The sequence below is a fragment of the Oncorhynchus keta genome, chromosome 22, assembly GCF_023373465.1.
Source record: "Oncorhynchus keta strain PuntledgeMale-10-30-2019 chromosome 22, Oket_V2, whole genome shotgun sequence".
NCBI lineage: Eukaryota > Metazoa > Chordata > Actinopteri > Salmoniformes > Salmonidae > Oncorhynchus > Oncorhynchus keta.
Window position 1 is genome coordinate 20,782,369 of NC_068442.1, and position 27,362 is coordinate 20,809,730.

Consider the following 27,362-nt stretch of genomic DNA (forward strand, 5'->3'; position numbering starts at 1 on the left):
CTAAAGCTGCTCCTGTGTTGCATTAGAGTGCTGTGGAGTGGGTGTGTGTCAATGTACATAACCACATGTGTTTTTAGTTGCAGCCTTTTTATGAACATGTCCTGCATTGATTCCAGGCTGCAGCCAATTGTAGCACTGGCTTTCTTAATGATTTTGTCAAGCTTGTTAAAGTCTTCCTTAGCTAAATTCCCTTTCCAGCACACAATGGCATAGGTCATTACACTCGCCACGACACTGCTATAGAACATACGGACCATTTTGTCACATACATTAAAAGATCTAAGCTTCCTTAAAAAGTACAGTGTGGATTGTGATTTTTTGTAGACACTGAGGATTCTCCTTCCAGTTCAGTTTGTTGTCCACTATTACACCCAAGTACTTATAAGAGTCAACAGTGACAATCTCTTAATAGAAATGGGATTAAAAGCATCTTTCTTTTTCCTAGAATTTATCACTAGCTCCTTGATACTTCAGTACATTCAGGTCCAATTAATTGGCCTCACACCATTCCACAAAGTTATATTCCTATGATGAGCATCGTATCCTCTCCTGACACAGCTCACTATAGCAGTCATCAGACTGTGGTCTATTGGTCAGTTAGTTCACAATACAATTTATTGTGTGTGGATTTACGTGAATTTTCTTTAGCTTTTGGGCCAGCAGGTGGGGTTGTGTGGTATTGAAAGCACTGGAGAAGTCAAAAGAAAATTGTTCTCACCACACAGCCGGGTTTCTCCAGGTGCTCATATACTCTGTAGAAGAGATCGAGCAGAGCATCTTCAACACCAGTTTTGGGCGGTAGGCAAATTGCAAAGGATACAGATAGGCTGCCACCTCACAATATAGGATGTTTTTCATTTAGTAGGAATATCTGATAGTATTAGGGTTGAAATATATTGTATACTGCAGTATGAAAGTTGATTAGCACATACCTTGAGTACTCTGGCATTAAATACATCAGGCCCTGCTGACTTACTGGGACTGATCCTCTTCAGCTGCTTCATCACTTGTTTCTCAGAGATTCTCATGGGCTCAGTACTTCCCAGATCAGAGTCCAGCACCTCCCTCATCTGCTGTTGCTCTGTTGATAAATCGTACTTATTGAATCTGGTAAAAAAAAAAAAAAACTGGTTATGGCCTCCCGAGTGGCGCAGTGATCTAAGGCACTGCCTCGCAGTGCTAGCTGTGCCACTAGAGATCCTGATTTGAGTCCAGGCGGGGATGTGTTTCAGAGGACACATGGCTCTCGACCTTCTACTCTCCCAAGTCTGTACGGGAGTTGCAGCAATGAGACAAGACTGTAACTACCAATTGGATCCCACGAAATTGGGGAGAGAAAAGGCTCTGTCCCTTCCCTCATCACTTGTAGTTGTGCTGTAGCTGGTTATCTTCTTAATACCACCCCAGACATCCTTCATGTTATATGCTTGCAGCTTGCTTTCTAGCTTCAGTTCGTATTTGTGTTTGCCTTTCCTGATCAGCTCTTTAATTTCCTTCTGTCAACTCATCCCTATTTCCAGGTTCAAAAGCCTTATTTTTCCTGTTCAGTGCCTCATTGATTTATTTTGTGACCCATGGCTTATTATTTGCATAGCATTTCAGTGTTTTGCTTGGCACCACATTGTCAGTACAGAAGTTAACATAGTCTCAAATCAAATCACATTTTATTTGTCACGTGCCGAATACAACCTTAAAGTGAAATGCTTACTTACAAACCCTTAACCAACAATGCAGTTAAGAAATAATAAGTGTTCAGATAAAATAGATAAGTAAAAAACAAAACAAAAATGATGTACTGGGCCAATGCGCGCATTACCCTCTGTAGCGCCTTGTGGTAGGAGACCGAGCAGTTGCCATACCAAGCAGTGATGCAACCAGTCAGGATTCTCTTGATGGTGCAGCTGTAGAACCTTTTGAGGATCTGAGAACCCATGTCAAATCTTTTCACTCTCGTGAGGGGGAATTGGCATTGTTGTGCCCTCTTCATGACTGTATTGGTGTGTTTGAACCATGAGAGTTTTTTGGCATTGTGGACACCAAGAAACTTGATGCTCTCAACCTGCTCCACTACAGCCCCGTCGATGAGAATGGGAGTGTGCTCCGACCCTCATTTTCCTGTTGTCCATGACCATCTCCTTTGTCTTGATCACATTGAGGGATAGGTTGTTGTCCTGGCACCACACTGCCAGGCCTCTGACCTCCTACCTCTAGGCTGTCTCATCATTGTCGGTGATCAGGCCATCCACCGTTGTGTCGTCGGAAAACTTAATGATGGTGTTGGAGTTGTGTTTGGCCACACAGAGAGTACAACAGGGAGTACAGGAGGGGACTAAGCACACACCCCTGAGGGGCCCCCGTATTGAGGATAAGCGTGTCAGATGTGTTGTTGCCTAACCTTACCCCAGTTGCAGAGGGAAGTGTTTAGTCCCAGGGTCTTTAGCTTAATTATGAGCTCTGAGGGCACTATGGTGTTGAACCCTGAGTTGTAGTCAATGAACAGCATTCTCATATAGGTGTTCCTTTTGTCCAGGTGGACAAGGGCAGTGTGAAGTACAACAGAGAGTGTGTCATCTGTGGATGAGTGGGGCAGTATGCAAAATGGAGTGGGTCTAGGGTTTCTGTGATGATGCAGTTGATGTGACAGCCTTTCAAAGTACTTCATGGCTACAGACGTGAGTGCTACGGATCTGTTGTCATTTAGGCAGGTTACCTTGTTGTTCAGGGCACAGGGACTATGGTGGTCTGCTTGAAACATGTAGGTATTATAGACTCGGCCAGGGACAGATTGAAAATGTCAGTGAAGACAATAATTTGTCTGGCCCTGCGGCCTTGTGAATGTTGACCTGTTTACAGGTCTTATTCACATTGGCTAAGCTGAGCGTGATCACACAGTCATCAGGAACAGCTGGTGCTCTCATGCATGCTTCAGTGTTGCTTGGCTCAAAGTAGGGCAGCTAGTGCCTTGTCTTACCGGAGGTAGCTGCTCTGTCTTGCCGATGCACGGAAAACCCAGCCAACTGTATATTATCCATGTCAGCGTTCAGCCACGACTCGGTGGCTGATGTCCCGTTGGTAGGATAGTCTTGAACGGAGCTCATCCAGTTCATTCACAGTTTATTCACCAATGATTGCATGTTGGCTAGTACACACTCACAAGGCACCCGGTCCCCTGAATCGGCATCTTGTCTTCATTCGAATGACAGGGATTTGGGCCTGGTCCGGTATCTGCAGTAAATCCTTTGTGTCCAACTCATTAAATACAAAATATTTGTCCAGTTCGAGGTAAGTGATCGCTGTTCTGATATCCAGAAGCTCTTTTTGGTCATAAGAGACGGTGGCAGAAACATTATGTACAAAATAAGTTACAAATAACGCAAACTTCTGTTCAGACATTTGAAATACATTCATTAGGCCTAATCTATGGATTTCACATGACTGGCAATACAGATATGAATCTGTTGGTCACAGATACCTTTAAAAAAAAGGTAGGGGAGTGGATCGTAAATCCAGTCAGTATCTGGTGTGACCACCATTTGCCTCATGCAGCGCGTCATCTCCTTTGCATACAGATGATCAGGCTGTTGATTGTGGCCTGTGGAATTCTGTCCCACTCCTCTTCAATGGCTGTGTGAAGTTGCTGTACATTGGCGGGAACTGGAACATACTGTCGTACACATCAATCTAGATCATCTCAAACATGCGCAGTGGGTGACCATGTATGCAGCTGAGTATGCAGGCCATGGAAGAACTTGGACATTTTCCATGAATTGTGTACAGATCCTTGCAACATGGGGGCGGTGCATTATCATGCTAAAACATGAGGTGAAGGTGGTGGATGAATGGCACGACAATGGGCCTCAGGATCTCGCGATGATATCTCTGTGCATTCAAATTGCCAATCGATAAAATGCAACTGTGTTCGTTGTTCGTAGCTTATGCCTACCCATACCATAACCCCACCGCCACCACGGGGCACTCTGTTCACAACATTGACATCAGAACACTGCTCGCCCACACGGCGCCATCTGCCCGGTACAGTTGAAACAGCTACTCATCCGTGAAGAGCACACTTTTCCAGGGTGCCAGTGGCCATCGAAGTTGAGCATTTGCCCACTGAAGTCGGTTACGACGCCAAACTGCAGTCAGGTCAAGGACCTGGTGAGGACAACGAGCACGCATGCAGATGAGCTTCCCCAAGATGGTTTCTGACAGTTTGTGCATAAATTCTTTGGTTTAATCAGCTGTCCGGGTGGCTGGTCTCAGTATAGTATTTGTCATTTTCCATGATCGGGAAAAAAATATGTGTTTCAGCTCTCAGGATGCATCTCTAAACAACTCAGCTGCCAGGACAAAATTTGAAGCAACTTAATTGGCTAGTTCATCTACCTATCAATAAATGGTCAGGTTCCCACTGCTACGATTGGAGCTTCGCCTCACATCTCTCTCCATCACTCATTACTTGCTGCTGTTTACTGCTACTATGATAACTAGCTCAATGACGATAACATTTGCTAGCAAGCTATAAATGTGTGTTATGTCTAACAAGGAGAGCGAGGGTAGGGAAAAATATGAAACAACGATACACGTTCAGTCTGAATTACTCAAATCTGCCCATAGTTTGAGATGTGAGAATGCGCACACTGTAAGGGATTTCCTCCTCTTCTTCCGTAGAGGAGAGGCGAGAAGGATTGGAGGACCAGTATGCAGCGTGGTTAAAGTTCATGGTTCTTTAATCAGAGAAACTATACATGAACAGAATACAAAACAAGAACCGTGAAAACCTGAAAACAGTCCCGTGTGGCACAAACACTGACACAGTGTAACAGTGTTCTTCGTTTGTAGAATGAGAGTCGGACCGAAATGCAGCGTAGTGGTTACTCATGACTTTAATAGGAAAAGTGACACATGAAATAACGATACAAAATACAAAACAACAAACGGAACGTGAAACCTAATTACAGCCTATCTGGTGAAACTACACAGAGACAGGAACAATCACCCACGAAATACAAAGCGAAACCAGGCTACCTAAATACGGTTCCCAATCAGAGACAACGAGAATCACCGCCTCAGGCAGCCAAGCCTATACAACACCCCTACTCAGCCGCAATCCCAAATACTACAAACCCCAATACGAAAATACAATAACATAAACCCATGTCACACCCTGGCCTGACCAAATAATATAACGAAAACACAAAAATACAATGACCAAGGCGTGACACACAGGAGACAACCACCCACAAATCCCAACACAAAACAGGCTACCTAAATATGGTTCCCAATCAGAGACAATGACTAACACCTGCCTCTGATTGAGAACCATATCAGGCCAAACATAGAAATAGACAAACTAGACACACAACATAGAATGCCCACCCAGCTCACGTCCTGACCAATACTAAAACAAGGAAAACACAAAAGAACTATGGTCAGAACGTGACACACACACACGCTAATATTCATCTTTATGGTCCATAAACATGCAGGAAAATTCTTAGGTAGGCCTATTGCTAACCTTTATTTAGGCATTTTAAAACACTTATTTCTTTCCCTATTATGACAATCCTCTAATCCAACTATCTGTCAATTTATGGATACAATTGCGGCTGGTCATATCAGCAAACTAGTAAATGGCTAACGTTACAGATGGCTCGTTGCCGAAAATGGTTCATGTTCAAAATGACAACAAGCCAACGTTAGCTAGCTATGTTGGCTATTAGCTCCTATCTGATATCTTAGCACCATATTTATCTAGCCGGCTAACTACCATAGTAGCAATATATCTAGCTAACATCACAGATACAGTTTAATATTCATAATCTTTGCTAACAAGTCACTTAGCTATCTGATTATCTAGCTACAAGCCATATTATTAGTGAATTAAACTAAACTATTTACAACAGGAGTTACATTTTGGTTACTGTGTCAATTCAACCTTTTCTCAATACTGCACCTTTCAGTTGTAGAATGAGCTTGTGGCGGCTGGCATAGCAGCAGTTTTGCTTTGTGAAGGAACTATCTGCAAATCCGATCGAGAAGGGCCGATGGACCGATATTGGCCTTTTCTGGTCTGATATATCGGCTCTAATCACAATGGGTTTTGCTCAGCACAGTGTCTGGCTTTCAGCTGACGCAGATGCACCTCCCAACTTCACTTGGCAACTTTTGTCTACAGTCGGATACTACTGCCTGAGGGAGTCAACCTGGTAACAGAGTGTTGCATTATGGGGATAAAAATTGTCAGACTTGCGCCTACATGTAGACTGCATAAACTTTACATAAATCATGTGATCGAGGGTTATTAAGTTTTGACTGCAGTCCACTGCAAGTTTCTGCAGTCGCTCTTCATCAACTTCACCTTACAGCCATCGTCTGCATTGTGGGAGGCTTTATTATCAACCAATCCCTAGGGTGTTTATGTTTGACCCACGCGAATGTGACCAAAGACATGACTGAAAAAGGAAAAAAACTTTGCCGTGATTCATGTATACAGTGGATTTTACAAATGAATGTGATATGAGTCTCTCTCTCTCTCAATTGATTTACAATGTACACACACATGATTCCAGTATGTGAGTGTGTGATATGTGGGTAGGAGACATGTTTATTTCGACATTATAAAGAAAAACTTTCATAAATCTTCTTAGCCTTACCACTCAAAAGAGCCCAATGACTTCTCAAACCCCAGCCTGGTCTGCTTGGTCTGTTTCACAAGTGTTCCCGGAAGTCTCGCAATGTTGCGCCTATGGGTTTAGAAACTCTGTGGGTTCACTACCAGTGTATATCTTTTATTTCCTAATTGTGTGATGTACATTATGTCTGTCCAGTCTGTCCAGTTGTATGGAACTGTTTTTCTGACCACATCGCCATCCAGTGGAAACAAACTATGCATGCACATTTCCAGAACTCATGAAGTCAAACGTCTAATACAATGACACAATTGCAAATGCATTATTTTCAGGTTATTGATACAAGCCAGGGAAATCCATGTATAGATTAAATCTATTTGGTGTCCCTCATCTCTGAGCGAGTGTGTTTTTCTCTTCAGCTGCATTTCTTTCTTAACTACCTGCTGGAGATGGGTGGATATTCAGAGAGCACTATGCACGAGGACCAAGCTCGCAAAGAGCTGGAGATGTTCCTCGAAGCAAATCGGTAAGACAAAAACATATACCACAAATTAGCCCAAAAGAGAAAGCTCACTCCTAAATCGAAGATTGATTTTCGGAATTCAAAAGTAATATAAACTACTTTTCATTATATGATTGTCATAACTGATTGGATTTATACTGCGCTTTTCCACCTAGGTGCTCATAGCGCTTTACATAATAAGGTGTAAAACTCACCTTTTGCAAAGTAGTGCCTCAGCGTATTGTAACATCAATTAATGTAATTCACGACATTGCAGGTATAGGTGTTCTATGGCCTCTCCACTTCTCTTTCTGTTGCTAAGTGAGTGGTTCTATGACCTGGATAAACAGTGGCATGTGCTTCCAAAACACATCAATATTTACATTGTCATTTCAGGACTATGCCCAGTCTCGATTTGATGCTTACTTCGGCAGAAAAAGCTACTTTTTACCTTTTTAGTTTGGTTAATTTACTCAAAGTATGTATAAAGGGAGTTGAGTGAAATGATAACGTAGCAGAAACATGGTTAACAAGGCAGATATGTATTAAGTGGTGAAACCAAGCCATATAAGGGGGGAAAACACCCACTAAGAGTCTGAGGTGGATTTTTACAAGATAATCCATCGTTTGAACTTTTATATTTATAATATACCACTATACCATCCATATAGTATCTTTGCTTAGTAGCATCCAATACTTTGCACTGCCTGTAACAAGTAACGGTGAAGCAGGGACTTATCTGCAATCCAACTAAATGCACTCATCAACCCCTACTATGAATTACGAAATTCAGTGAAAAAGCACAGCAAAAATGTACGTTGTTTGTTTACATTAGTTATCTACTGGTTCCATACATTTATTTTCAAAACCTGTAGTCAGATTGTTCTGTATTCATGTGCATTCTTTTACAGTCATTCAATTGACCTTCTTTTTATTTTACCCCACCTCGTAATTCAAATTATTATTGTTGGACTTCAGTACACATTTGACTTCAGGGTCAAAATATGCACATTTTGTGTTGCATGTTTTGTTCTTGACTTGTTTGTTAAATGTGTGTTCTTGTTTGGTAAATGTGTGCTCTGTGCATGGTGTTGGGTGCTCTGTGCATGGTGTTGGGTGCTCTGTGCATGGTGTTGGGTGCTCTGTGCATGGTGTTGGGTGCTCTGTGCATGGTGTTGGGTGCTCTGTGCATGGTGTTGGGTGCTCTGTGCATGGTGTTGGGTGCTCTGTGCATGGTGTTGGGTGCTCTGTGCATGGTGTTGGGTGCTCTGTGCATGGTGTTGGGTGCTCTGTGCATGGTGTTGGGTGCTCTGTGCATGGTGTTGGGTGCTCTGTGCATGGTGTTGGGTGCTCTGTGCATGGTGTTGGGTGCTCTGTGCATGGTGTTGGGTGCTCTGTGCATGGTGTTGGGTGCTCTGTGCATGGTGTTGGGTGCTCTGTGCATGGTGTTGGGTGCTCTGTGCATGGTGTTGGGTGCTCTGTGCATGGTGTTGGGTGCTGGCATGGACATAATACATAGAATGGCAGAGAATCAAGCTGCAGCTCAGAACTCCATTCATACTGTAGTTATCTGTTGCTTTGTAGTACAGTATGGAACACAGATTGATGGTCCTATTCATTTAGAAATAGTAACTAAGTGGCCGGAGGAACACAACAACTTTGTTGCCGGGCAAGATTGTATGTTAACATTTATGATCATCGTCATCTATCAGTGAAAGTGTTAAAGCTGTGGGAAAAAAGCAAATGCTCAATTGCATAGTAAGTAAAATATGTCCTTAAACAGGATGTTGTTTTTGACCTTTCTCTATGATAGGGTCTGTTTGAATGGGGCCTAAAACTCAATGTATGGCCTACCTGTTTCAGCATTCTCTCTAGTTAAACTATATAGCCAGTCTGTTTTAAGAGTCTCTAGAGTCATTCTACCTCTTCACAACAATCAGGATGATTTTGCACATTTTATGTTTGCATGACAAATGAGCAAATGTATAAAGGAGTGAAACTAAATGATTCAAAAACATGTTTTTGGTTATAGACAATGGAAGCTAATTGCACAACATATCTCAGAGAGCAGCTTTTGAAAATAATAATCTCAGTTATATACTGTACAGCTTTCAGTATCAGAATGTGCTAAATATTGTCATCCTTTTTTTGTTGTTGCTGAAAGCCGTCTGGCTTTTATGAAGTCATTGCAATCTGACTATGTTTACCTTGCATTCTAAAGCTGTTCCATTACTAGTAAATGGTATAGAACTGTCTGTCACAATCTGACTATGTTTACCTTGCATTCTAAAGCTGTTCCATTACTAGTAAATGGTATAGAACTGTCTGTCACAATCTGACTATGTTTACCTTGCATTCTAAAGCTGTTCCATTACTAGTAAATGGTATAGAACTGTCTGTCACAATCTGACTATGTTTACCTTGCATTCTAAAGCTGTTCCATTACTAGTAAATGGTATAGAACTGTCTGTCACAATCTGACTATGTTTACCTTGCATTCTAAAGCTGTTCCATTACTAGTAAATGGTATAGAACTAACTGTCACAATTTGACTATTGTAACGGATCTCTTCGTCGTCTGACGACGGGTATGAAATATCGGACCAATGCGCAGCGTGGTAAGTGTCCATGATAATTTATTAACTGAACACACAAAACAAAATAACGAAGTGAATGGAAGAAACGAAACAGTTCTGCAAGGTGACATACACTAAACAGAAAACAACCACCCACAAACAGGAGTGGGAAAACAGGCTACCTAAGTATGGTTCTCAATCAGAGACAACGATTGACAGCTGCCTCTGATTGGGAACCATACCAGGCCAAACACACAGAAATATCAAACATAGAACAAAAACATTGAATGCCCACCCCAACTCACGCCCTGACCAACCTAAAATAGAAATATACAAAAGGAACTAAGGTCAGGACATGACAACTATGCCCAACGTTTAGATGTTTGTCATTTTCCATTTCATACCAAGAACCACAATAGCTAAATAAAACTGTTCATGACTTTGAACAACAGATTTTGTGTCTGATTAAAATGTGCATTTGGACACTGTTTGCGTATGCCTAAAGTATTATTTAAACCAAGTGTAATATCATCTGCATGATTTTTAAATTCAGATCCAAAGATAATGAAAATGGGATCAGGTTGAAAGAAAAGTTATTTTTTTCATTGGAATGGCAGTCATTTGAACACGTCAAAATGTTGTTCAGTATAATTTCTAATGTTGTGAATGATTTAGTACATTTGTTTGCTAAGTGCAGTACCCTCAGTTTTGGTATGTCGGTTATAGTAAAGGTTTCCCTATGAAATGACCCTATAATATCAGAATTAGAATGTATGCAGTGGATATAGGCCGGTGTTAGATTTGAGAGAATATGAAACTGCCTACTTTAGAAGCCAGTGCGTTATCATCTAGCTTCATTTTTGAGTATTTTACATTACATCTCAATCCTGTCCAAAATCCTCCTGTGGTGTAAATATGATAAATTAACAGCTAATAAACATGCTTGATACCTGATTGATTATGGATATTAATTTATTGATATGGCAACAGTTCTTTTCACCTTGTACGTGTACTGTAGAAAAACAATACATGTTCAGGAACCAGAGCTCCCCCTAATGGTACAATTCTTAGCAGATTTAGGGGAGTCGTATTTCACACTCGCATACTTAATGCTAATCTGTAAGGATTGGGTACATATTCAATATGGAAATAGCTGCACCTCTTAACTAGGTGGGAGTTTCACTATATCACTAACATCTATATTTCTTCCTTTCAGTGCATAGAAGGAAGGGGAATGGGGAGTGCCTAGGGGTAGGGGCTATGGGTTCATTTGGAATTAGGCACAAGTCCCCCATGATGCCTAAAATAGATCAGTCCTGTAGAGCTGTTTTTCTGCACCCAGTTCCATGTAAGCCCTACTTGGACTGTCTATGGAGAAGAGGCTTTATAACTGACCTTGTCTACTCTCACACGGGGATCGAAGCTGGATTTTGGATTTATGCACGTTTGGGATGTCATTGTTAGGGGTCCAAGCAACATAGTTGCTGTGGACCAATTGCATTTCTTTCTTCTTTTGTGTGGCCACTGGTGTGTGGCATTCAGCGAGTATTACAGCTGCTGCTGCTGCTGGACGGTTATCTTATCAGACATGTGACTCTGAGCTGCGATGGATCAGGGAGATAAATGTGTGTTAGGACCCTCGAGTGTCTGTTCAGTGTTCAGTGTGTTTCCTTCGTGCTCTGTATTGTTGTTGTGTAATGCAAGCCCTTCTCCTTGAGTTCTCTATAGCAGGAGGTTGTTCAATGTTTCTTGGATCTAAGTTTAAATCTGGGTTTCTCACAGTTAGTGGCTAACATATGCCTGTTTTTCTTCCTAAGACAAATAGTTATACAATATTAGCATAATTGGTCAAATGTATGACATGAATCTTTAAAAAATGACACAGATATATATTTGGCTAGAACCTAACACAGTTTTGAGAGACAGAAAATAAGATCGATTTGTGAGATAGATGAGGTAACGCCCTTTAATATTAGTAAATCATATTTTCTCCTCAGTATGATAAGTCATCTCAGACCGTATGTGAAAGTTGTGGTGCTGTGGATCAGCGGGTGGTTGAAGTATGCGTTAGAGAGGGTGTGGAGAATGCCGTTCTCAGTGCCACACACCTGGGTGACATCACCAGGCAACTCAGGTGAAGGACTGTATGACAGGTTGTCAAAGGAGTGGCTAACCAATGAGGTGTATCGTACCTATCACCATGGAAGTGGAACAATGGTTACAGTCCAGACCAGCACACATGACTTCTACGTAAGTTAACAGCTGCTGTATGTCATCACATCATCCCTGCATTGCCTTTAGAAATGGTACACCTCACTTCTCCATAATGGAGTTTGTCTCATCAGACATACTGCATAATTTTTCCATAACTTGACATAATGACAAAGATAACATTCCATCTATGTTTTTTTGTTCTTTCATCTGTGTGTATAAGGTGAACCTTGGTCGACTGACTGACTGTAGTGAGTACTTCAGAGCCCTGTCCCAGTCCAGTATGAGAGAGACCACAGAGAGCCTGATTGTCCTGGACCACATTCCCTCCTCAGTCTTCCATTCCCTCCTAGAATTCTGCTTCCGGAATGACTTCAGCGTTCCCCCGGAGGAGTTGGGAGAACACATCCAAGTGGGTGGAAGTCTTATTCCCCATATATCATACTTATTTTCCACTCATATGGAAATTAATCTGTCCCAGGCTGGCACATCACACAGAGCACCAGCAATTTATTGTTTGAAATGTTGTATGTATGATAACTCAATTTCTCTGTCTGACTCTGGAGGTGGGCAGCTACCTGCTGGCTGAGGCCTTTGTGTCGCAGTGCCTGTTGGCCCTGTCTGCTGTTCTAACCCCAGACACCTGCCTGTCCTACCTGGCTCTGGCCCGGGACATCAGCTGTACTGAGCTGGAGACGACTGTGTTCTCCTACCTCAGCAGACACCTTCTGGAGCTGTCTCACCTCACCAGGTACAGCATGACATTCCCCAATACTTGACCTCATTTAATCGGCCTACTTCATGGGTTTCAAGTTCCACACCAAGCAAATAATCTTCAGCTGCAAGGAGTGAACTCTCCTTTCAACTGAAAATGGATTATTCTTCATATTGTGAATGCATGGCCAGGTGTTTGCCGGCTGAAGACAGGGCTGAACTGACCCGTCTAAGGTGGCAGGGTGATCTCCGGCTCTGCTGCGTGAGGAAGGAGAACCTGACCTCCTGGAATGACCTGGAAACAGAAGCCGCCCGCCACCTCTTCACCCTAGATGGATCAGAGGTCACTGGTGACTGGCGTCCACTAACAGAGCTCCCCTTCATGGCTGATAAATGGTGCTTCACCACGGTGGTTCTACTCAACTACCTCTACCTCATCGGTGGCTACAGGCAGCGGGCTAAGAGGGGCTGGGAGTTCAAAATGGCCTCCTTTAGGTACAACCCCTTCACCAACACCTGGGTCTCCACTGCCCCTCTCATCAAGGTACAGGAAAGACATCCACCTCATGAAAATCAATCATTGTTAATCATTGTTATATAAAAGGTATATTAAGTGTCTGTATCTGTTGTCTTCCCGACAGCACAGGAGGCATTTCAGTGCGGTGTCATGTGATGGCTGTATCTATGCTGTGGGAGGCTGGTACTTGGACTCTTTGGTGACTCCTGACTCTAGCACAGCCCTCTACACTGCTGTGGAGCGATACCACCCCAGGGACAACACATGGACGTAGGATACGGCTCCTACCTGGATATTATTGTGTATTATTATGTTGCTACTATGGCTGTCAAACGATGAAAACATTTCATCGTCTTAATCACAGTATTTGCTGTGATTATTTACTCGCGATTAATCACAAATTCAGAATTGGAAGATCTTTTTTTTATATATACAAAAAGCATTACAAAAATATCGATGTCTTGATTTTGTCCAAAGTAACTCGAGTTGACGGATTAACTCTGACAGCCCTAGCTACTACTGTACCTCTTAGTCTAACCTATAGGTTTGTGTGTGTTCTCTGCTGCAGGTTTGTCTCCTCTCTGCCTTTGACTGACTTACAGTTCACCATGTCCCTGTCCCATGACCTCCCTCTGGCCACCAGCCTGGGCTCCCGTCTCTATGTCCTGGGGAACATCCAGAGGACTGGAGAAAAGCTGCTTCTACAGTATGACACCAGGCAAGGTAAAGCAGTATCAATCTTGAGTGGAGTTGTTCCTTGCAACCTTACGTGTTGGTCAATTGCAGGCTGTAGTCTAATCAATAACAGCCTTTGAGCCCCTATCACACACATACAAACACACACAGACAGACATGCACACTCCTGTTTTCTCTGTCTTTCCCAGACTTATGGTCTGAGCTGCTCCCTACCCTAACCAAAGCCAACGCTGACCTCCCCAGCCTCTACTTCCTGGGTGCCACGGACCGGCTGTTTGTGATTGGAGGAAACAACTCAGAGAATGTGGTGACATCATTCTGTGTGGAGTCTGGGAAGTGGGGGCAGGTGAGACCACCACCTAAGCGTTATCTTGAATGAGATTAAGTTGCTTTAAATGCCATAGGCCTATCTCTCTAATCCTCCCGTTTCTGGTCCTAGGTGAAAGGGGCTGAGAAGGTAGCATTAGCTGGACAGGGGACAGTGCTGGGTGACCAGGTGTACATGCCAGGTATAGAACACAACGCTGCTGTGAGGCTGGATCTCCACTCCCTATCTCTCACTGTCCTCCCTCCTCTACCCATCTGCATTCGCTATGAAGCCCTCCTTCACCTTTCCTTCTAAAACAACTTTCATCAATTAGTCTGATTTGACTTGCCTTGCTGTTTCTGGGGTTCAGGTCAGGGTTAGTGCTTCTGGACAAACGCAGACTCATCATCAAGGGGGTCTTTGCTACATGTGGACTTCACCATTCTGTGTCAGCAACAATATGCCTTGTCCTGTTTTCACTCTGCCTTACATGACAATTTTTAAAACTTAAGTAGGCCTAATCTAAAGGAGATAACTCACCAGACCGATTGTTGGTCTGTACAGTAGGGGGCTTGCACGGTGTACTCCGGCTTGTGTTCAGTTTGCAAATTACAGCCAAGACTGTTCAGAGGTGCAGTACTCTCGCCAGCAGATGCTTGACAATCCTACCGATCTGGCCGACTCTTAAATATTTACCCGGAGGAGGATGGGCTCCCAATCTCATTTTCTTCTTAGTCAGGTTCCTTTTAAAGGCTTCCTAGGGAGTTTTTCCCAGTAACCACGTTTCCTTCCAGTTTTTATGTGAGTGAAGTTATACCATATAAATAAATAAAATCACGAGAGCTGTGGTGGAAACAGGAAGTTTTGGTACAATTGTATAAATGCCGACAGATCATTTGAGCGTTCGACGTGGTGGGATCTTTTTGTGTTGGTAAGATTCATTATGGCGTTGCAGTGGAAACAACTTCATGCGCAAGTATTGATATATTATAACAATATCGAAGGTACGGGACCACCCATACGTAGAATGTATGCACACATGACTGTAAGTCGCTTTGGATAAAAGCGTCTGCTAAATGGCATATATATTATTATTATATATATTAACCTGGAGTCACGTGTGATGATATGGTGTGTGGTCCTACTACTAAGACTCTGGAAATCATGCAGTTTATTAGGATGCAGATGAAATAAGTTATGATGAATTTCACAAAAGTGTGCGGTGATGAGTTTGATGCGCCTTTCCAATAAATGTTGAGTGTGACATGATGATTGATGCTTGACTGCCATTTGACAAATAAAGATATTCGGTCTCTTATCCATAATAATCTCATCATGTAGACTCACTAGCCTACCCGTACATTGTGCACAGCCTACCCGCACTGTACAGTATCTGCCAGCTCTTGTGTAGAGCGCACATGCTAAGTACAGAGTAGACACATTTGCTATTTAATGCAACAGTTTTTATGACAAAATTATCGGTAGAATTTGATAGGCATAGAAACACAATGAACTCTAGATATTTATTCAGTACAAGAAAGCTTGTGTGCACTACATCATTAGTGTGCACTACATCATTAGTGTGCACTACATCATTAGTGCGCACTACATCATCACATACTGATTTTTAACAGAAACATGTCAGTTTGGTGGAAACACCACTGGTGGGACAATGCACACATTTTCTTTATGCAGAATTTGGAGTATCCTTGTGTGAAAATCAGTTGCCAATTGGATTGAAATATAGCTACTATTACCTTTGTTTACTATTTTGGGAGGTTTACTTACTTATAAGCACTTTGTGACAAATGTATTTGTGATATAGAGGTTAAAGGATAATTAACTGCTTGGTTGACTGCCTAAAGCTGAAAGCCTGCCAAACCATAAAAAACAGTGTGTCCACAGGCGTAGTGATAGAAAAGTGGAACATGGGTTGTTACGTAACACAGCAACGATAGACACACTGTTCACAGAGAGATGAAACTCGCCTCAAAAGTTGCCTCATAACTATGAATTATTAACCATTTGTCACTGGGTACCACGGCCAAAACGTAATATATATATGTAAATAGATTGATGAATAAACATCAGGTGTTTCTAGTAGTACTCTGCAGGGGTTTGAATGCTATGTGGTCAGCAGGCACACGAGGATACAGTCTAGCTCTAGATGGTGTCCAGTTGCAGAAAAGAAAGGGGGTAGAATTTTGCTCCCAGTACCTGAGGAAAGCCGCTTCAAGGGCATAGGAGTCACAGACAGAGCACAGAGGCAGCACACACACAGAGAGCTCAGCTCTGGTCCAGAAGAAGTCACTGTCTTCTTCTGTTTCACTTCAGCCAAGCTTGAATTGAATCGATTTTCAAGGTATTGAATTACTGAATGTTTTGTTTTTGGATTGTTATTATGTATCAATTCTTTGGCTACTGTAGCTGTCTATGTCTCTGAGAAACACTAAGTATGTAATACTGTACTAGTGTAGTTAGTTACCATATAGATTTGTTGCTGGTGCTGGGTTGGGTGTCACCGTCTGTGCACCTGAGAGCTATATGAAACATTTCAGATGCTTGACAAACAAAAGCAAGTCAAAAGTTAGTTATTCTCTAGCCCCCTTGTGCCACACAATAACTGTGTGTAATAGGCTAACGGAAAGTTAATTCATAGGAAGTCTGCATCCTCACAATTGATTTGAAAAAGTAAATGTTAACTGAAGGAAATTAATTGTCTCATTCTTCAGTTGATATTGTTCAAATCTAAACTTTTAGCTGACCGGACACATATTATAAAGCTATACTGGAGAAATATCCATTTGGCACTGATGGCACTGTATTATGTATTTGGCACTGTATTATGTATTTGGCACTGTATTATGTATTTGGCACTGTATTATGGCCCTGGTGATCAAACCTAATTATTAGAATATTTTTTATGAATACACCATGCAAAATGTTTTGTTATGTGGTCAGTGGTGTAGTAGACTGCTCTTCCTAGTCTGCAGTGTTTATATTTATAAACCGGTTCCACTTCTGAGCGCATGCCAGTAACCCAGGCTACACCAGCCTCTATATCTGCCATTTCAACTTTGCCCTACTTGGCTGCCGGGCACGGCATATGACATGGAAAAAGGAATTCAAGCCCAACTTGTCAGTCAACCGGGCCACAACATAAACAGACTTATGACCTCCACATACAGTTAGAAAATATTTAACTAATCATTGAAATTACAAAAGGGCTGCCTATGGCTATTTCTTAGTCATTGTTTCCATGAGTCTATGAAAATGAACGTTTCTCTCACCTGAAATTGATGTGAAAGAGGTTCGACTACATTCCTGCAAGCATCCATTCCCAACCGTCAGCCTAAAGTTGGTTTGGTTTTAACCATTAGGCTAGAGCAATAGTAATGGTGTCTTTTAGTAGGCACTAACTCCGCCATGGCTCGTTGGCCAATGCCTATGGGGAAATTACTGTTTTTTTGTGTGTTTTTGGATAAAGGCCAAAAATAAGGTCTGTGGTTAACACAGGCTTAGGAGATCTTATACGTTTTGTTCTATGATCTTCATCGGCTAACGGAACTTTTTGTGAATTTCGAAACATATATGTAATCAAAACAAGCACATAAAGGCTTCATATTCATAAAGGTCATGTTAACTGACTGATGTTATCTCATTAAAAAAAGTATATGATCTCCTAATTGCGCATACATAGGTTCCGTTAGGTCCTATCAGAACTCGGCTAGGAGAAGTGAACGTCTGTTCTCACATACTTAAAAAACATTGTTTGTTAAACTAGAAAAAAGCAGCAATATTACTGTTGTTTGTCTCTAGAGCCACCATGGCAACAACATTTCCATGCACTTCCTCAAAATAGTCAGAATGAATCAAAGAAAAATCCAGAAATCTGTAATACATTTTTACGTTTGACATCTACCTAAGATGTTTGGTGCAGTACTTCTCAAGTGAAAAATTATGCATGAAAACTAGTAGTGCACATACAGTAGGGCCTAGCTGCTGCTTAGCTCTCTTGTCTCTCGTTGAATGACAGCAAACACTTAATTGAACAATACCGTCCATAGGTCCTACCCCTACTGTTGACCAATCACCAATGAAGGGGCGTAGACATCAGCTACCAAATTTCAACTTGCCTCAAGAAAGATGTGTGTGGCGAAGAGCTGGGAAAAAAACTGCCGAACACCGAAATTAACAAACACGCCACAAAATGGCGTCATAATATATTTGTGAAACAGGCATAAGCCTGTGTTAACTTTAGACCTTATTGCCGGCATTTATCCCATAACCCCATTCTTTCCCCATTCATATCCCACATAAGAATGGCTGGAACCAACCAGAAATAACTAATTTCCTGGTTTTTAGGAATATAAACAGACATGCTCTATTTGATAATTGCGCAAAAAAAATAAGGATTTAATATTTTAAATATATTTCCACACTATGAAGTTGAAATAATACTGTGAAATTGTGAAAATTAAGATAATGTTCTTTTAGTGAATGAGCTGTTTGAAAAGCCTGCCTGACATTTTTGCTTGTTTTGCATGGGTGGGGTTTTAAACCACAACACTAATATTGAATCCTACTACACCGGCTTTGATGCTCGTCGGATGTGGCAGGGCCATGAAAAATATTCTAGACTACAAAGGGAAACCAGCTGCCCAGTTACATGAGCGTACCAGACGAGCTAAATGCTTTTTATGCTCGCTTCGAGGCAAGCAACACTGACTCATGCATGAAAACACCAGCTGTTCCGGATGACTGTGTGATCACGCTCTCCATAGCTGATGTGAGCAAGACCTTTAAACAGGTCAACATTCACTGTTCTACCTCTCCCTGGCCAAGACTGTAATACCTACATGTTTCATACAGACCCACACAGTCCATGTGCCCAAGAAAGTGAAGGTAACCTGCCTAAATGATTACCGCCCCGTAGCACTCACGTCGGTAGCCATAATGTGCTTTGACCAGCTGGTAATGGCACACTTCAAGACAATCATAACAGAAACAGGAGACCCACTCCAATTCACGTTCCAGCCCCAACAGATCCACAGATGGTGCAATCTCAATCGTACTCCACACTTCCTTTTCCCACCTGGACAAAAGCAACACCAATGTGAGAATGCTTTTCATTGACAACAGCTCAGCGTTCAACACCATAGTGCCAATAAAGCTCTTTACTAAGCAAAGGACCAGCGACTCCTGTTGTGGGCCAGGCGCAGTGTGCGCTAACCAGGTGCACGGGGCTGGCTTCCGGGTTGGATGCACGCTGTGTTAAGAAGCAGTGCGGCTTGGTTGGGTTGTGTTTCGGAGGACGCTTTCGACCTTCGTCTCTCCCGAGCCCGTATGGGAGTTGTAGCGATGAGACAAGATAGTAACTACTAACAATCGGATACCACGAAATTGGGGAGAAAAGGGGGTAAAATTCAACAACATAAAAACAAACAAAAAAGTTAATGAAAGAAAGTGTTACTACTTCACAGACAGTATCTCTTCACAATCATTACCAATTTGGGGTCAAATGTTTTACCCCTGTTCGCGCTTTTAAGATAAAAATGTGTTGGCTCATTTAGGGTTAAAAAAGTTGAACGCTTCTGTCTATATCTCTCTTTATTTAACAGGGTCTTCGACGTCACCGGGATGGCAGAGGCACATCAGGCAGTTGGCTTCCAGTTCACCGTCACCTCAGACGGCATCGACCTCCACCTGAGCCGCGAGGTACTCAAACACATCTACCTGTCGGGAGTGACGTCATGGACAAAGCGCGCCATAAGATTTAAAGTTTGTTTTCCAATTATTAAGTAGCCCTACAGTTATTACCAATCCTGGACATGATAGCTAGCTTGGTGTTTGTTGCAGTCCAGCAATAAAACAAATTAGTCAAGTTATTATTATTGCCTTGATTTATTCAGGTGTGTGTAGCCTACTACTGAGCTGGGACAAATGCTTGCACATCTAGGAATAGCCTAGTTGGTCTGTTTGTAGGCTAACTACCGAAATGAACATTGAATTATATGATTTTATTTCAGAATGGGATATTGACAGGTGTCTACCCTGCCAGCCCATCTAGTTTGCTGATCGTTGTGATAGCCATATTGAGCACCATATATGCCAGGATAGACCCATCACTGGGAATGATAGACACCATCAAGAGGACCATGTCTGTCAGGTCAGTGAGCAAATAACACAATGATGAACAGGCACTGTGGAACAACGATACATCTTCTTTTCGGCCTGTGGTTATCTGTCAAAATAATTTCCTTGTGAAGAAAAATAAACATTATTTTGATTGTTTGATGGTTTGACTTTTTGCCTAATGCTATTTTGTTGTGATAAAATTAGGTAAAGTTGTGTTCTCTCCTGTGTCCAGTGGCTACATGACAGTGATGAGTGCCATTCCGTTTGAAAAACAATTTTTAAAGGTTTGCTTGCTGCAGTACCTGACTGGATTTTCTCCTTTCCACTCTCTCGTCTCCCCTCACTCCAGTGGCTACATGACAGTGCAGACCCAGACAGTGCTGAGTGCCATCCTGTTTTCCACAGGCCTGTGGCTCTCTCTCATCCTCATGCTGAGGTACATTCTCAAGGCCCTTCTCTCCTACCATGCCTGGATCTTTGAGTCCCACGGCGAAATTAGCTTCTGCACCAAACTCTGGCTGGTATGTCTGTTAAATGTCTCTATTTCAAAATCAACATGACCAAAAGTGCAGCTCACTCATAGCTCAGAATCAAGACAATATATTGTCTGAGCTCAGTATTGGATTATTCTGGCAATTAACCCAGTCATTGTGTTGTGTTGTTTCTCCTCAGAGTCTGGTGAAGATGTTCTCTGGGCGCAGACCTCTCCTCTATAGCTTCCAGACCTCCCTACCCAGACAACATGTGCCTAGTGTGGATGACACCATAACCAGGGTGAGAGAAAGAGAGATGTTTATGTGTCTCATGTGCTTGGTTGAAATACAATATCAAACTGATCATTTGTTCAGGAGAGACCAGGACCAGTATATAACCATACGTGTACACTACATATCGGTATTATATCATATAATCTCTCTATGACCTTGCAGTACCTGGAGTCAGTGCGCCCCCTGCTGGATGATGAGCAGTACAACCAGATGGAGGTGGTGGCCAATGACTTCAAGAAGGACCAGGCACCCAAACTCCAGAAATACCTCATCCTCAAATCCTGGTGGGCTACTAACTATGTACGTATTCAGATTGTTTCAAAGTGCCATGCTAGGATACATTAAACAATAATGTTGGTAGCTTTATTTATAATTAAAAAAATTAATGACTGTTTTGGTGAGTGATGACTGGAAGTCGCTTTGGATAAAAGCGTCTGCTAAATGGCATATATATGATGAAATTGCTCTTTAAAACAAAATAGTAGTCAAACAAATGATTGTTATAGATTGTTTTACCTGTTGCAGGTGAGTGATTGGTGGGAGGAGTACATCTACCTTAGAGGCAGGAGTCCCATCATGGTCAACAGTAACTTCTACTCCATGGTAAGACATGTCTGTACTGTACGTGTACTGTAGACATTATACAGGGAACATGGCATTAAATAAGATGCATCCAGTACCCTTCCCTAATGCTGTAATGATGATCTGATTTAGGATCTGCTGTACGTGACTCCCACACACAGACAGGCAGCTCGGGCAGGGAATGTTGTTCATGCTATGCTGCAGTACCGCCGCAAACTAGAGAGAGGAGAACATGCACCGGTAACGAAAACCCCTCTCTCTGTCTCTCTCACCGCTCTTCTCTCCCTCTCTCCCTTCCCCTGAGAGTATTTAGGTCCCTCCTCCATTCCCCTTGGACCCATGGCCCTCTCTCTACCCCTTAAATAACCCAGGTCATCTTCCTCCTCCTTCTCTGTTAACCTAAATCATCCTCCCACTGCCTTTGACTTATTTCTGCTCTACTAAAGTAACCCCACTCTCTCTCTCTCTCTCTCTCTCTCTCTCTCTCTCTCTCTCTCTCTCTCTCTCTCTCTCTCTCTCTCTCTCTCTCTCTCTCTCTTCTATCTCTCTCTCTCTCTTTTCTCTATATCTCTCTCCCTCTCCCTCTGTCTTTCTCTCACTAGTTGAGGGCTCTGGGGGTGGTGCCCATGTGTTCTTATCAGATGGAGAGGATGTTCAACACCACACGTATCCCTGGTATAGAGACAGGTGAGCACACTGCTGCCTGCTGGGGGCATAACACTATCAGACTATCGCTGGGTAGTTGCATGACTAAATATGAACATGCATTTGTGTAAGACACATCTTCCAACAATCGAAGACAAAAGCTATAATTCAAAAGGAGCATTATGTGCATCCCCCCAACCCACAAATAATGTTCTATGTTCTCTCCTCTCCCCCTCTCCTTCTCCATGATCCAGACTTTGTTCAGCACCTGAGTGACCGGAAGCACCTGGTGGTGTACCATAAGGGCCGCTTCTTTAAGGTGTGGCTGTACTACGGGGGGCGTCACCTCTGGCCCTCTGAGCTGGAGACTCAGTTCCAGAGGATCCTCGTCGACACCACCGAGCCACAGCCTGGGGAACTCAAACTGGCTGCCCTCACAGCCGGCAACAGGTATTCACACATATAGGCATGAAAGCGCAAACACACCTGCACACACACACACAGAGGGGTACATATACACCCCCCTTCCTTACACACACATCAGAAATAAAACAGCCACCTCTCCTCCAGAGTTCCGTGGGCGCGGGCTCGTCTGAAGTACTTCAGACAGGGTGTTAACAAAGCCTCTCTGGAGGCCATCGAGACGTCAGCTTTCTTCCTCAGCCTTGATGACGAGGTGCATGGTTATGACCCTGACAAGCTGAGGTCATTGGACCTGTATGCCAAGTCCCTGCTGCACGGGAAGTGCTATGACAGGTGAGGCAAACAGGAAGTGCTATGACAGGTAGGACAGGACAGGAAATTAGGAAGAAAACATCTATTGTAAAGTAGGCCTATTTTTCACTAAACTGTAGTTTAGTGGTAAATTGCTGTTCTGTGCACTGCCTTGTGATGAGTGTGTTACAGTGTTTAACCCGATATGCATTCTTTCTCTCAGGTGGTTTGACAAATCTTTCACTCTGATCGCTTATAAGAACGGTAAACTGGGGGTTAATGCAGAACACTCGTGGGCAGATGCTCCCATTATAGGACACATGTGGGAGGTAATAACCATATTATTGATGGTATTAAGGATGTATTGCATTAATGAACAAACAAGTTTTTCTAAAACACATTATAAACTGGGTGGTTCGAGCCCTGAATGCTGATTGGTTGAAAGCCGTGGTGTATCAAACCATATACCACGTGTATGACGTTGGTAACTAGTTTATAATAGCAATAATGCACCTCGGGAGTTTGTGGTATATGGCCAATATACCACTGCTTAGGGCAGTATCCAGGCACTCCACGTTGCATCGTGCTATGAACAGCCCTTAGCTGTTGTAAATTGGTCATATACCACACCCCCATGCCTTATTGCCTAAATATAGACTAAGTGTACAAAACATCAAGGACACCTGCTCTTTCCATGACACAGACTGACCAGGTGAATCCATGTGAAAGGTATGATCCCTTATTGATATCACTTGTTAAATCCACTCCAATCAGTGTAGATGAAGGGGAGGAGACAGGTTAAAGAAGGATTTTTAAGCCTTGAGACAGTTGAGACATGGATTGTGTATGTCTGCCATTCAGAGTGTAAATGAGCATGACAAAAGTGCCTTTGAACAGGGTATGGTAGTAGGTGCCATGCGCACCGGTTTGTGTCAAGAACGACAACACTGCTGGGTTTTTCATGTTCAACAGTTTCCCGTGTGTATCAAGGATGGTCCACCATCCAAAGGACATCCAGCCAACTTGACACAACTGTGGGAAGCATTGGAGTCAACTCGGGTCAGTGGAATGCTTTCGACACCTTTGTAGAGTCCATACCCTGACGAATTGAGGCTGTTCTGAGAGCAAAGGGGGGGTGCAACTCAATATTAGGCAGGTGTCCTTAATAGTTTGTACACTCAGTGTATGACATTGTGATTAATTGGGATGTGTGTTGTGTGAGTCTAATGATTGTTGTGCTGTCTCTGTGAAGTATGTCCTAGCAACGGACTGCTTCCATTTGGGCTACACAGAGGAGGGACACTGCAAAGGAGACATCAACAAGGGCCTGCCTCCCCCCACCAAACTACAATGGGACATTCCACTGGAGGTATGGCTTCTAATGGGTTAGGGATAAAAGTTGTAGCTTCAGTAAAGAGGAAATGGGATGAATGAAATTTCTCTCTGTAGAGTCAGTAACGCTAGTTTAGACTGTGTTGTGTTCAGTAGACCAGTCAGTAGTTTCTACGGGCTGCCCTGTGTCTTGTCTGACCTTGTCTGTCCTCTGGTCTCTCCTCGTCCCTCAGTGCCAGGAGGTCATTGAGGAGTCCTACATGGTTGCCAAGGTGATAGCTGATGACGTGGACTTTCATGGCTGGCTGTTTGATGAGTTTGGGAAAGGCCTGATCAAGAAGAGTAGGACCAGTCCTGATGCCTTCATACAGCTAGCACTACAGCTGGCCCAATTCAGGGTGTGTGTGTGTGTGTGTGTGTGTGTGTGTGTGTGTGTGTGTGTGTGTGTGTGTGTGTGTGTGTGTGTGTGTGTGTGTGTGTGTGTGTGTGTGTGTGTGTGTGTGTGTGTGTGTGTGTGTGTGTGTGTGTGCGTGCGTGCGTGCGTGCGTGCGTGCGTGCGTGCGTGTGTGTGTGTGTGCGTGCTTTCATCATGAATAGTCATGACGCCTGACCTGATGTCAACGGATGATAAAAGAACAAACAATACAACACAATGATTGGGTTAACATTAACAACACAAGACACTATCAAGTCCATAGCAATGCATCTGAATGTATTTGTTGTCTATGTGTTGTAGGATAAGGGGGAGTTCTGTCTGACGTATGAGGCCTCAATGACCCGGATGTTCCGTGAGGGTAGGACAGAGACGGTTCGCTCCTGCACCTCAGAGTCCACAGCCTTTGTCAGAGCCATGGAGGACAAGAACACTGCGGTCAGGACACGCCCTCGGTTAATCATGTCAGAGAAAATATAGAATGAACTAATGACAACACAAGAGCAGTAACAGTCACCTTCCACTTACATGCTAGTACGTGCCAGACCATCAGACGGTTGACAGTATCTGATGTTAAACACAGTGTGGGTTCAGCACTACAGGTCAGTAGTTCCACAGTCAGTAGCCTTGTCTGTGGGAGTTACTGATAGAGAGTGACATGATGTAACTTCCAGTAAGGCTCAGGTCACTCTGACTGAAAACTAGGTGACCAGGACCCAAATGTCTGTTTCTGGACTCTGATCTCTGAACTTGGCCAGCTACTGGCTATGTACTTTTTACTTTTGCTCCTGCGCTAACATACCTGATTTAGCTCATCAAAGTGCCGATAAACAGCTGATAGGTAGAATCAGGTGTGTCTGAGTAGGGCTGCACCGAATACCTGCACACTCAGTAGCTTTCCAAGTGGAGGGTTGACCACCACTGCTCTATATGTTGTGTTTTTGAGCTGTATCTAGGTGTTGATTGAATACCCTCTGTTTCCCTGTGGAAAGAGTGCCCAAAAATTGGACCTCTTCCGGAAGGCCGCAGACAAACACCAGAACATGTACCGTCTGGCCATGACAGGCTCTGGCATCGACAGACACCTCTTCTGTCTCTACATCATGTCTAAGTACCTCAGCATCGACTCACCATTCCTCAAACAGGTGTGTGGGTGTGATGTTAACACCATTATACATGTTAAATAATACTTTGGTGACCAAGTGAAATGATATCAGAGATTTACGCTTACCCCCTCACCCTTCTCCCTCTTCGTTTAGGTGTTGTCAGAACCCTGGAGGTTGTCCACTAGTCAGACTCCTCAACAGCAGCTCAACATGGTTGACATAAAGAAGTTTCCCAGATACGTGGGCGCGGGGGGGGGGTTCGGCCCTGTGAGTCAACCGCCCACACGCTCATGCTATACACACACACACGCACACAGACAGACATACGGTAATAAATTAGCTGGTACCAGAATCTCAAGTCCTACTGCCGTTGTGTCCTTCTCTGTTACTTCTTCTATGTCTGCTTTTACTTTTATGATGTGGTCAGAGTTAGGGGTGAGTGGTACTGTCTCTCCTGCGCCCCCAGGTGGCTGATGACGGCTATGGCGTCTCTTACATCATTATAGGAGAGAACCTGATCACATTCCACATCTCCAGCAAGTTTTCCAGCCCTGAGACGGTGAGACCACTGTCTAACACTACACAAACCTACGGAATCGCACAGTATATAGCCCTCACATATTACCTTAATGGCAATCTAGGTGAATATTTATCAGGTTAAACAACGGTCTTGTTCTCTGTAGGACTCGTACCGCTTTGGACAGAACATTCGACAGGCCATGCTGGACATTCGTGCGCTATTCGACCAAAAAGACAAGAAGGAGATGTGATGAGAAGACAGTCTGGAAGGTCTTTTTAGCCTTCATACCACATTTTTGTGCTCTGTGACTTTACAACATTGTTTCCCAACGGCTGGTCACGACTAGTCTCTTCTGGGTAACGACTTTAGACTGGGTTAAGTTATAAAGCTTCTGGATATCTACTCAGAGAGCAGGAGGAATTGCTTTGCAGAAGAATACATATTTAATAAAGCATTTTCACTATTTATATCAGACACTATCCTTTCTATAAAAGGGCAGTGGATTTTGAGTATAGTTTTGAACCGATTCTGGCAAGAGCAATGGAGCACATAATGCCTTGGTGGCCATATAGAACTATTATTAATCTGATTTTGTTTGTAGTAGAATGATATATGGATGTAGCCTTGTAAGGATAGGCCACTCATCTGTTTAGAGAGAGGTCATAGTATTTGCTTCTGATTGTAATATGTGTACACTTGTATATACCATTGTTTTGAGTATTTTAAGTGTTGTAATATATAAGGTTGTATATCGGAATCTGTTATGCTTATGTATTTGTGTTTATTAGTATATTATAATAAAGGATATGTTGATTGTTTGACTTCTTCTTTGGACTCCAGGACAGTTGGAAACATCAACTGTGTGGCCAGCTGCTGTTGCCATGTATAATAGAGGAATTACATTCTGGTGTACAAGGTGGTTAGTTACTATATGGCATAATGACATTTTAGGGCTCTATTCAATCTGGATC

The 27,362-nt window shown here is 43.0% G+C and overlaps 2 protein-coding genes across 3 annotated transcripts; both read left to right on the plus strand.

The window, feature by feature from the left end:
- Positions 1-10,949: 10,949 nt before the first annotated feature.
- On the plus strand, positions 10,950-15,478 carry LOC118401153 (kelch repeat and BTB domain-containing protein 13). The gene is made up of 9 exons (XM_035798426.2): positions 10,950-11,334; positions 11,707-11,959; positions 12,144-12,332; positions 12,487-12,671; positions 12,827-13,178; positions 13,276-13,421; positions 13,720-13,874; positions 14,036-14,193; positions 14,287-15,478. The coding sequence occupies exons 2-9, from the start codon at positions 11,708-11,710 to the stop codon at positions 14,467-14,469; spliced, it is 1,620 nt and encodes a 539-aa protein (XP_035654319.1). The 5' UTR covers positions 10,950-11,334; position 11,707; the 3' UTR covers positions 14,470-15,478.
- An 801-nt stretch (positions 15,479-16,279) lies between these two features.
- cpt1b (carnitine palmitoyltransferase 1B (muscle)) lies at positions 16,280-27,209 on the plus strand. Of its 2 annotated transcripts, none has more exons than XM_035798424.2 (19): positions 16,280-16,516; positions 19,776-19,935; positions 20,184-20,323; positions 20,642-20,813; positions 20,965-21,066; positions 21,222-21,359; positions 21,585-21,662; positions 21,774-21,881; positions 22,244-22,328; positions 22,541-22,736; positions 22,857-23,042; positions 23,224-23,329; positions 24,253-24,369; positions 24,566-24,730; positions 25,069-25,203; positions 25,758-25,910; positions 26,025-26,138; positions 26,338-26,430; positions 26,555-27,209. In XM_035798424.2, the coding sequence occupies exons 2-19, from the start codon at positions 19,795-19,797 to the stop codon at positions 26,639-26,641; spliced, it is 2,316 nt and encodes a 771-aa protein (XP_035654317.1). In that variant the 5' UTR covers positions 16,280-16,516; positions 19,776-19,794; the 3' UTR covers positions 26,642-27,209. The 2 variants fall into 2 exon arrangements, with proteins under 2 accessions (XP_035654317.1, XP_035654318.1); XM_035798425.2 differs by having other exon boundaries at positions 19,776-19,872.
- Positions 27,210-27,362: the final 153 nt, after the last annotated feature.

Excerpts from the sequence above, each read along its gene's own strand:
- cpt1b (XM_035798424.2), top strand. The coding sequence starts at position 19,795 with ATGGCAGAGGCACATCAGGCAGTTGGCTTCCAGTTCACCGTCACCTCA. Across the intron at positions 22,737-22,856 it reads GCCCTCACAGCCGGCAACAG|AGTTCCGTGGGCGCGGGCTC; the intron begins GTATTCACACAT and ends CCTCTCCTCCAG. Across the intron at positions 25,204-25,757 it reads TGGAGGACAAGAACACTGCG|AGTGCCCAAAAATTGGACCT; the intron begins GTCAGGACACGC and ends CCCTGTGGAAAG.
- LOC118401153 (XM_035798426.2), top strand. The coding sequence starts at position 11,708 with ATGATAAGTCATCTCAGACCGTATGTGAAAGTTGTGGTGCTGTGGATC. Across the intron at positions 13,179-13,275 it reads CCACTGCCCCTCTCATCAAG|CACAGGAGGCATTTCAGTGC; the intron begins GTACAGGAAAGA and ends TCTTCCCGACAG. Across the intron at positions 13,422-13,719 it reads CCCAGGGACAACACATGGAC|GTTTGTCTCCTCTCTGCCTT; the intron begins GTAGGATACGGC and ends TCTCTGCTGCAG.